The following is an 11862-nucleotide window of genomic DNA, read 5'->3' on the forward strand; positions in this document are numbered from 1 at the left end:
TGACAGGTGGCTCGCCGCTCTCTGACTCTATATGACGACGAAAGTCGATAGACGTTCCCTACTATTTAAACTGGGCGTATGTACGTCATAATAACGTCGTGGAGAAGTGTCACGGAGGTAAATCTAGCGTTTCCCGTTACATGGCCGGGAGTGTCACACCATTTCTATTCCACTGCCATGAATTACGTCATGATGGAGGGTCATGACAACTTGGTAGTAGTTGTACAGTATCTACTGCTCTCCAAGTGCTCCACATCGACCAGTCTGCTCTTTTAAACCGTAAACAACATTTTGTCCTGTAACATTATTTGTCATTTTTGAGTTTATAAAATACTTCAGGCAATAATTGTGGCATTTCTTTCTAGTGCCTGATAGCATGTTATGTTAGTTTGTCCTTTTAGGTTCATGCAAAAACACAGTATCAAAATAAAGGTCAGATTGACACTGAAATGAAATGTCGTGTGGCTAAGGCCTCCCGTCGGGTAGACCAGTCGCCTGGTGCAAGTCTTTTGAGTTGGCGCCACTTCGGCGACTTGCGCGTCGATGGGGATGAGATGATGATGGGGACAACACAACACCCAGTCCCTGAGAGGAGAAAATCTACGACCCAGCCGGGAATCAAATATGGGCCCCTTAGCACGGCGTTCCGTCGTGCTTGACCACTCATCTATGGGGCGGACAGAATCACACTTAAATACTATTAATATTCGCTGGAGATATCTTTATATTCTGGGAACAGAACAATAGTTTCAATGGTTGCACATGCGAATTTGAGAGTGTACTCATTCTCGCATTTTGCAGATAGTAATACGTTTTGAGGATGATATGCCCAGTCGCTCCAGCTGGATCTTCCATGGGAGTTAAATTTAATTTGTTTTACGATTAAGGATACTCGACAATAAAGCGCGATATTGTAGGCGCAGTAATTCTCACTTCTATTTTTACAAACTATAACTTCAAAGGCTTTCCGAGTGTTCTAGATTTTTAATATGTTATTTAGTGAGCAGTCATTGGTTGCTGTAGTTTAAAATAACGAAAATTTAATTGCAACGTAGAGCGCATCTACCTGCTAATTAGTCCGCCTGCTTAGCTGAGTGGTGCCGCGTTTGCCTACCATACAGTGGGTCTGGGTTCGATTCCCGGCGACCTTGGAGGTATTCTCCCCTCGTGGACTGCGTGTTGTGTTGTCATCATCACCGACGCGCAATTCGCCCAATGTGGGGACAGCTGAAATAAGACTTGCAGCCCGGCGGCAGGGCTGGGGCCTCCCGACCAACAATGCCATACAATCGTTTCATTTTTTACCTTCTAATTTTCTCGTGTTAATGGTAACTGAAGCGATATACTAGCTGCTGCTCTCCTGGTGCATTAATAGCAGCTGAATTAGAGCTTCCTCGCCAGCAGCGATTAGCGCGATCCTTGTCTCTGATGAAGCAAGAAATTCGTCGCTGCAAGTTATTGAAGGCATTGGTCACCCATGGGCACTCAGCAGCCTTAAACGTCTCACACAGGGACCAAGACACGCCAGTTATATTAACTGAAACAGGGCTAAAGTCCGCCAGAAAAGTAAGATCGTGTCCGCGGTGCAGGACTTGGTGGTTCATTGTTTTGCTGAACGACAATATTAATCCAAATGCCGCAAATAAGGTAATGGCCAGAATAACAGCAGCCCGTAGCCACAGCATGAGGAAGGTAGAACTCGTAAACAGAACAAACGACAGCGAGTCCCAGGTCGGCTGCTCGGCCGGCCCCAATGCAACTGCCACACTCACGCACTCACGCCACTTGCCGACGCGACTTCCGCCGTCTCTCCGTCTAGGCCCGCTCGTCTCTCATACGGCACAGCAGGAGTACTCGACACATCCTAAAATCCTTCCAATAAAGACGTAGAATTCACTACTTTGATGTTTTCTCCTTTTTATGCCATTACATCTGGTATCGTTGGAACTCATGAGATACAATGGGTAAGGAAAAACAGCCGGCCGCGGTGGCCGTGCGGTTCTATGCGTTGCAGTCCGGAACCGTGGGACTGCTACGGTCGCAGGCTCGAATTCAGCCTCTGCCATGGATGTGTGTGATGTCCTTACGTTAGTTAGGTTTAAGTAGTTCTAAGTTCTAGGGGACTGATGACCTACGATGTTAAGTCCCATAGTTCTCAGAGCCATTTGAACCATTTTTTAAGGAAAAACCAGAGCTTTAGATTAGCACGTATTAAGTGCACACCATTAAACGTTACATGATGTTTGATAATCACAACCCGCAAAAGTGCACTGAACAGTTCTCTAAATAATCGTGAGCCTCTAATTACTTGCCTGATACCTTGTACGTCCCATATTGATTGCTGCAATTGTTTCACGCCGTGCATTTGCCGCTTCTCTCAGTCGTTGAGCGAAGGCCGTGGACCACTGCGTTGTCCGTGCTAAGAAGTAATGCCTGAAATTTTGTATTCTCGGTACACTCTTGACACTGTGGAACTCGGAATATTGAATTCCCTAGCCATTTGCGAAATGAAATGCCCCAGGCGTCTAAATCCAAGTCAAATTGCGAGCTCACAGTATGCTAATTCTCTTCATGCGGCTACAATCGCGACGGAAACGTTTTCATACATGAATCACCTGCTTACAAGTGACAGCTCCTTGCTCGCTCGCTGGAAAACAGTGGCTACATAAGCTAGGTGTGTAGGCAGGGTAAGCAGCTTAGATGCTGTTCCTGCCTGGACCTAACTGGTTGACTGTGGGGCCTGGCAGTTCAAGTTGGCCTCAGTGAGCGTCTCTGGCTTTAGAGGCGCTCTGTGTGACATCATCGGTACTGCGGGAGAAGCTACTCTCGCAGTACGTCGGAAGTGACTGTTCCACTACACTACACTACACGTTTCCTTAGTTTATGTTGACTGAACAAATGCTCGGAGATAACTACGCGGTGCGGACGGCACAGCGCAGCACTTCGTTTTAGATTGTGTTCGTATTACAAATGCGATTGAATCTTAAATGAATAGAAGTGAATAATACCTTACATCAATCACCGACCGAATAACGTTTTTCTCTGGAAACTTTCATTCTGACTATTTCACACGGGTAGTTCAACTTCTATTTCGGCTTGAAGAGTTCCCAGAATTGTCAAAGAACATCTCGTGACTGAATGTAGTTTCCTTACAATGGTGATCCTCCACACAGTACTTTGTTGTTCGTGATAAGCAGCAGTGTTGGATTATTACGGAAGTTCCAGTGTCTTGGCCATCTATCGCTTAAGATATCTTTTTTTGTATAAGATACGAAGGACATAGTCGATGAGACACCAAGAGAGATTCAAAAAGAGCAAATTGCCGGTGTTGTTGAAGCTGCAGTGAATATTGTTGAAACTCATGGCCATTTTGAGCATGTTAAACACCCATGTTCCACTTGCACATTTATGGATACAAAACAGTTTCAGCAACACCACTAGAACGGAGTGAGTTCCATCATAAGGCAGTCTTAATATTATCTCACATATTTAATACCAATTCCATAAACCTGCAACTGCGATCCGGTATCTGTGAAAAAGTCGCCACGTGAAAAGTATATGTTTTAGTACTTCTATCCACACTGAAAATTTATAAATGAATCTTTTTCACAACCTGTACAAATTCATTTCTAACATCCACACAGTAGCTTCTGTTTCTTTCTTTTTTAATAAGAAAAGCCCGAATATACCGGTAAGATAATGCAAGAAAGGTCGAAGGTGTTATTTACTTAGCTATCCGTAGACACTGTAAATCTATGAATACTGTAATTTTGTGTACAATATAATTACAATTACATGTATTGGCACATTTATATATATTTACAAGTACGCTACATGTAAATAGACACCCTAATACCTAAACCATTGACAAAGGTGGTCCTATCAGTTTCATACAGTTTTATTAAGATAATCGTTTTAAGCTAAGGTACTGCCAAATTGTTCGGCTTTGCTAAAACTCTAAGGAAATATCTCCAAGCGAAGATCTGTTTGAAAGCGCAGCAATCTGAAACCACCCTTGAATGATCAAACAGTTTCTCGAATTTTACTAATTACCAAATAATTGACTGTATATAGTGCTGTTTGACGTGTTTGCCAAAAACATATCGTGTCTGAAATTGTTCATAGAAATTTTGATTGATGGAAAATTTGACGTTGTTTTGTATCGATTTTTCACCGCACAACTTTAGTGAAAAATAGTTTTATTGCAATTTGTTTCACTGTATCGTGGGTTTCCACAACTATGGAAACTACGATCAAGCATAAAAACGAAATAGCACTGACAGTTCCTAAAATGGTGGCAATATCGCTCCTTTCCCAGTTATCTATTATACGGGAAGAGATAAGGAAGTAAATTAATGTTCTACCCATAAAATATACGCGGGAGTTCAGTGGAATAAAAAATCGAATTTGCCCTGTTCTTCCGATGTGGATTATATTTTAATTAACTGGCATTGGACCAAGTAGAAGAGAATAAACTTTCGCATACATGTGTCTTCTTTGTCAATCTGAGGGCGAAGTAACACTAAGTAAATTATTAAAAGTTTCACTGTCCATCCGCAGAAAGTTAATATAAACATCAGGTTCACCGTGCGACATTTCCTTTGACAGGTTTTCATGTGTGTATTTGCCTCCCATTGTAAACCATTCCTGGACAGGCGTCTTGTTTTCTTTTTGTTTGTGAAACGCAGTGCCAGAGTCAATGTTGGAAATGCTTTACCTACGTTTGTAGTCAGTCCTGCTAGTGTTAAAATACATGGAAAGTGCCTGTTTCAACAGTAAAGTTAAACTGAAAAACAAGGCCTTGTTTCACACATCCGTGGCTAGAAGAGACACAATTTGACAAAGAAGTTTGCTCTTTTACGAGATCCTTAACAATTCGTTAAAAGTTTCACTTTCCATTCGAAGAAAGTTAATATAATCATCAGCTACTGAGATTAATACTTCATGTAGCTGACTTTCACGGGTAAATCCCTCTCCCATCTGAAGCCATTCCCGGACAAGCGTCCTGTTATCTTCTTTTTCTTCTTTAAACACGGTACCAATGTCAATGCCAGAAATTCTTTGTCTGCATTTGTACTGTTCTCACTACTGCCAAAATACAAAACAATAATTCAAATGGTTCTGAGCACTATGAGACTTAACTTCTGAGGTCATAAGTCCCCTAGAACTTAGACCTACTTAAACCTAACTAACCTAAAGACATCACACACATCCATGCCCGAGGCAGGATTCGAACCTGCGACCGTAGCGGTCGCGCGGTTCCAGACTGCAGCACCTAGAACCACTCGGCCACTCTGGCCGGCGCCAAAATACACACGAACAAGAACAGCGTCTGCTTGAAAGTGAAGTTGAGCTTACAAGCTCGTTTATACGTGTACGGGATTGTTTGGCAAATCTGAAGCTAGACGACGGAGAATTTGACAAACAAGTCTGCTCTTTTTGCAGGGTCCTTCAACGTTGGACAGTGACTGAAAAGATCACACCATTAATCATATTACATGGCTAGAAACCTAACAAAATTTAACTGCCTCGTATCGCCATGAGGCTGTGCACTCACTAACGTATCTTACCATTATCTGCAATGGCCTATTGTAGCTCCCCAGTTCAGCATAGCGTCTTCAGGATGATTTTATCTAAGTCCTGAAATACTCTCCATAACACATGGAATTTTTGTTTCACTTTTAGCAGACACCGAGATCTCTCTATGAGTACCAATTTATTATCCAAAAGTTCTACATGCGTCCAATCGTCGAGTCAAAGAGTTTCTTTCTAGCAATTATATTTACCAAGGTTCCCTGAGTACCAGTTGTATAGTCGTCGTTCATAATAGCGTAACGTGCCATACGGCCTACTCCAGTGACGACTCGAACAGTCCTTTGCACTTCTGAAGTCTCGTCACTTTTTCCAACTTGACCTGGATTATATACGGAGAACCAATGCTTAACACTGTCATGCTACAATGTAATTCTCACGCAATTAAAATATACGTTTCCCTACTTCTTCAAATGTGCTTCATCTCGCTTTATTTAGCATTTCCCTGGTCGTCCCTTTTATATCACCTCGAAATGTCACTGTATTTTTTGCGCCACAGATACAGTGATCGTGTACTGAAACGGAAATGGTAATTTTAATCTGCTTCCTCACGTTAAGTTAAATGTTTTTAAAACTGGGGTGAGCTACCGTCTGTTTCACAAGTCACTGATTCACTCCACTCATTCATAACGATTTACCGGTGGCTACATTTCTCCAAACAACAGAAAAATATATAAACAATGTTTGAGCCAAGGTTCTTACTTGCCCCCGATTATATGCAAATGAATATAGCCAAAATATGAAATACCAGTGTCAGCATTATATTACCTTTTGGAACCATACTAGTTTTGTTAAATTATAGAACTGTGTGGCTGGCTCCGCCTTCTGTCCCAGCTGTAATCAGTAGCGTAATTTGTTTGAAGAATGTATAGATTCGACATTCTGAATGCCGGTAGCTTAATCCTGATAGAAAGAAGATTGTTAGCCTTCATATGGTTCGATGCTTCTAGATCGTTTTCACGTATTCTAAAAAGGAGATATACTGTCAAACTTTCCTCAGGCACTCGTGACACTTTGTTAATCTCCCTTCCAGAGTTCGTACTTTCGTGCTAGGTAAAATCATATCCAGTAAACAGGTGCTGACAATTGAGTAGCCGCAGTTTCAGATTCCACAAATCCAAAGCATTACGAGCCATTCACGTTTCACAAACTGGCAGGGGATCCTTCCACCAAACTAGAACTAATTTCTTCTTTCAGACATATTCCCATTTTTCTTTCACGATGTGTGACACTTTATTTTGGGCGTAGCTGTTACGTATGTGGGGCTAAGGTTCGAGCTGAATAATGTGGCATCATGTTCGGGTGGAGGTTGTCAAACTTGGTAAAGGAATGTAGCGTGGTCCTGCGAAAAAACACGAGGGAGTCGAGGAGCTTCGTGTCTCCTTGTAACCGAGCCATCAAAAATTACAGTATCGTGTGCCCTTACTCGATAGGTTTATAATTTGCCTCAGGGCTTGGTCATACAGTCTGGTGGCTCGGAAGCGTATGCACCCAAGCTCCCTTGTCGAACAGGATTTGAACTGGTTACACCCCGGTCTAGCACCACCGCCGTGCTGGCGCGGCTGCGGCACGCGTAGTGAATGGAAACTGGGCGTTTGCACAGGTACAGCCTACGGCGGTCGAGCGACGGGCTGGATGTGCGCCGCCGCCACGACAGCCGAAAGCACCGCAAGCCGCGCTCGTGGCACCCTTCGCCCTACGGCAGTGACGACGATGACGACCAGCTGACGCGCGAAGAGAAGAAGGCCAAGATCAAAGCGGAGATAGCGCGCCGCCGCCAGCAAATTGAAGAGAACGCGCGCCTCCACGAAGAACTGTTGCGCTTGGCGCGCCTCCGCGAAAGTGCCGAGCTGGGGTTCACGCCGCACTCGGGGCCCGAAGCCGGCCGCGGCGGCTACGGAACTTCGAGTGTGCTCAAGTCCATAGACGAACTGCTGCTGTCCGGCCGTGGGCTGCATTTCGACTACCGAGCACACTCTCCCCGGCGCACGGAAGAGGACCGCTCCATGGATCGGATAGCGTCCACCTTCCGCACTGACGACTACACGTCCGGCGTGTACGAGCGCCTGTCCGACTTCTCGCCGTTGACGGACTTCACCCCGCATGCAATGCCTCTCCTCCCGGACATGCCCACTCGGTCACGTAAGCTGCTGGAGGACTTAGGCAGTTCTCCCATCACCGAGTCCGTGCTCGCGCTGCCACAGAAAGGCAAGTATGGCTCCAGACTCTACGCCAAATAATTTTCGTTCCCATTTTTCTTCTGATAAACGTGTACTTCGTTTCAATTATTCTCGATACTCCAAAGAATCTCTCCTACGGTAACTTTCCAGTATTTTCCATTCCGCTTTCCTATCTCTCGTACACTGTCGTCGTCGAGGCGACCGAGTTTACTGAAGGCGTGAAACGTCGAGCACTTAGTAGCTAATGAAATAACGTATCCTAAGTACAGCTTACAAAAGTACTCTAGCTAAATTACAAATTCTTCCTCAATGATTGCCTTCTTCTGAATGCGGTGTCCATTTGCGAGAAGCCTTTCCGTGAGACCTAGCCGATTTCGTGTGTGCCTTAATGGTAATTCGGCTGGTAATGTGTTATATATGTGTTAGAGTAATGTTTTTTTTTTCGAAGTTCGGAACGCTTGTAAATGTTATGTCACCTCATACCCACATTCTCTCCCTCATGCTTCACTGCTTATCACTAAACACTGTTCTCGTGACAGTGGTACAGCAAATTTGGAACTCGTATAAAGAGTTTGGAATGTTACCTTTCTTATTTGGTATTTATTTCTGGCTCCGGTGTGGTCGTCCGACCCGTTGCATCCCGTCACGTGTTTACCGATGTCCGATGTCGACCTCGATATAAGAGTGAGGAGTCCCGTTTTCGGTGGTGAACATTTACCCACTGTTATCTGTAATTAGCCACCCTATTATGAGATGCACCCGTAACTGTCGTGAGGCAAATAAAGGAAAATGTAGTGTCACATATATAAATAATTGTGAAGTTACCACTTGCAGAAGCAAATGAACCACTTGAAACACTGTTTCCGTAATCGAAATTGTCAGACAGGCTTAGTGTTAATGTCTAAAAGTGGTAAACTGTCATATGTGTAACATACTTCCATACACTGTTTAGTATTTCTTTCCCAACACATTCAAAACACGAGTCGTTTGTATGTACGGCTTAAAGCCGGAACACTTTTTAAGTGAAGAAAGTGTTTCTCCAAATTTGTTGGTTGTATTAAGAAATATATACGCAACTGGGATAGCTATAATACAGTGACCCAAAATGTTATCCTATATGTGTAAGTATTGCAACGTGCTTCTGCTGCATGCTAAATAAACGTGTCTGTCTCAATAATCTGTATCTCTAAGAGGAACATTCATTTATATTCGTACATATATCTCATAAATAGACTTATCGACGCTCAAATTTCAGTCACACACTGAAATAATTATAAAAAATATTAAAGTAGGAAAATTCATTACTTCCCTCGATATTATTGTTGCATATACGCATGAATGTGTGTTTCACTCTTGTGCCCACTTCTTTTAGTGAAATATGTAACAATTGTGAGAAGCTGTGCTGAGGAATGAGATGCAACTTGTTTATTTGTTTCTGTGCATCATTTTAGCAACTCAGTATTTCTTATTTCTCAAATATGTTTTAGTTGTAGACATGTTACTGAATTGTTGATAAGCAGTTGGAGCATGTTAAATACATCAGTACACTAGATAAATTTTATTAAAGTATTAAAGTAAACCAAAACCAAAAGAACAATCTAAAATATTACTAACATGTAACCTTGCCAAAGCTATGCATGTACTGGTTGCCAAAAGTATGAATGAAATGCAGAATGTTAGGGTTTTCAAATGCTTTAGTGTTCTATGTGGTTCTCTGTGGAAGGCACAGAATGAATGGAAATATTTTGCATATATCTAATGTTAACAATTTTCTGTTGATTCAGTCAATGTTGAAAATTAGAGATTGGTCAAAAGCAATTCCTCTCAAATCCAAAATGAAATTGATCCTTTTCATTATTCAATCATAATGAGAGATCACAGCTGATAAAGTGTTTCTTGAAATTGGTGTTAGTAATATATTGTTGAAATAAATTATTCGAAATTCATGTTTCTTATCTCTCAAACACAATAATGAGTTTAAAATTTTTGAATCACCATCTGAGTATAAGTATTCTAGTACAGTTAATAAAAGATCAGTATGGTGAAATCTTCTGAAACTCCATTAAAGCTACATTATATTGAAAGATTGCTTCATCTTTGGTGAAGCTTTGGAGATTACCTTTGTTCTGCTTCAGTTCTGTAAAGAGATACTTACTGGTCCTTTTTACAATCAATGAGCAAAACTTAATGTGTCCTGTTGATGGTCTTGGCTTCCAGAAAGAAACTATATAGTCAAAATTTGAACTAGGAGTGTGAAAACAGTGGATTTAAATTTATATGATTCATGAACAAATGTAAAGCATTTAATTCATATTTTGCATGTTGCTCCTTGAGAGTATATAAGCTGAGCTTAACAGCTGAAGAACTCTTTCTTGAAACATAAATTTAGAGATCTACTGCCACTGTACCTGGATGTTTCTTGTAGTAATAATATATCACCTGTGGATTCAACATACTATACTCAAGCTCATAAAGAAGGAAAACACTAAACATAAGGATTACAGTTTGTGGCTTGGACACTTCTAAGTAGCACATTTGTTTGCTTTTCAGAACTGTCATAAAATGTTTAAAGTGAAAGAAACTGTTGCATTTAGTGGGAACTAATGGTTAATGTCAAAATGATATATTCTGCTTTTTAAGAATATTGTGTGTAAACATTGTTGCATATTGTATTGTGGCATGAATAGAGGTAGAAGCCAAATTAAACTGCTTGAAATATAGATTCAGTACCTTAAAGTAAGAAATTAATTACAATTTCACTGTTTTTTGTAAGTCACAAATAGCTTAATTCATTAAAATTGGTATTTACAGTAATTTTTTCTTAGACCTTTAGTTATTCAGAAGGACTTTTTGTTCATAATGAAATGCCACAATTCAATTTGCACAATTTCTTGAACTACGGAGCATTTGTCTTCATAATAATGACTGTAAAAGTATATATGTTTATATGAGGAAGGTGGGGTAGAAATGATGACTGCTGCTTTTACAATTGGCATTATTTTGTGATAAGAAACCTTCACCTGAAGTTTAACTCTCAGTCATCAAGCTAACTAACACTACGTTTTATTACACACTGCACTCACAAAATTAACTCAGTTTACACAGTCACAAGATGACGATTTGTCAGATGTTCCCATAGCCCATTGCACTTCAAGAAACAACCTTTAGCATTTTGCCTTTCATATAGAAGCGATAAAAGTATAAATTGTTTTGCTCTGAGATTTTGTGACAAATGCATGATTTGAAAAAATCAGTAAGATTGAATGTGATATTTGCTGCTGCTTACATGTTTCATGATTCTCATTGTACTTCATTGTACTGTGACTGATATTATAGCACTTCATTCATGATTACTGAAAGTCACTTTAGTATCTGTTTGGCCACAAATTAGTTCAGTGCTTTCACTGCTGGCAATTTTCTCGGTGTATATAATAGGTATCAGTTCACCACTTTTGAATGCTGGTTGCCAGTTACATGATCTACACTTATATGTTATTGTCCTATATGGTATCTAATTATCAATTTGTAAAATGATACAGGTTCACATTTTACCCCTCTATGCTGTGGCCCAGACTTTACATACTATTCTGGTTTTGGAATGAGTAATACAAAACCAAAACAGTGACTTGTGATATTACTAAACAAATATGTCTGCTTCAATATCAAACATGTTCTTTATTTCTTTTATTCAATGTTTGTTTACTTTCCAATTATTTGTGTCATGTTTATTTTTTGTTCCCTTACCCATCAATCACTGACTTCAAACCTAATAAGCCTACCAGTAATTATAGGAGTCCTGATTTACACTAAAAAATCTACCAATGAAGGTATGTTTATGTTGCTTTTATGTATCATAGATACTATAGTACTAATGCTTTTAATAGCAAATATTTATTGCTGAATTTAGTTTTTAACACAGAAGCAGGATCAACATCCAGTTCACCCTCTTGGTCATTGGTGCCACATACAATTAATCAATTATTTCAATCTTAACAGTGAATTTGTATCTCTCTCCCTAGTGAGTCTATTGAAGCTGTGTTCCTTGCCTGCATTAATGAGGGCTTTTTCCTAATTCCTCAGTGATGTTTCA

At 40.7% G+C, this 11862-nt stretch overlaps 1 protein-coding gene across 1 annotated transcript in view; it reads left to right on the forward strand.

Moving 5' to 3' along the window:
• The window catches only part of LOC126298156 (histone-lysine N-methyltransferase 2D-like), a 989658-nt gene extending 978110 nt beyond the window's left edge, over positions 1-11548 (forward strand). The window contains exon 20 of the mRNA XM_049989466.1: positions 7196-11548. Within this exon, the coding sequence (XP_049845423.1) occupies positions 7196-7832 (637 nt within the window). The 3' untranslated portion in view covers positions 7833-11548. The remainder of the gene's footprint in view (positions 1-7195) is intronic.
• The last annotated feature ends 314 nt before the right edge of the window (positions 11549-11862 follow it).

This window comes from Schistocerca gregaria, chromosome X (assembly GCF_023897955.1).
Source record: "Schistocerca gregaria isolate iqSchGreg1 chromosome X, iqSchGreg1.2, whole genome shotgun sequence".
Classification (NCBI taxonomy): Eukaryota; Metazoa; Arthropoda; class Insecta; order Orthoptera; family Acrididae; genus Schistocerca; species Schistocerca gregaria.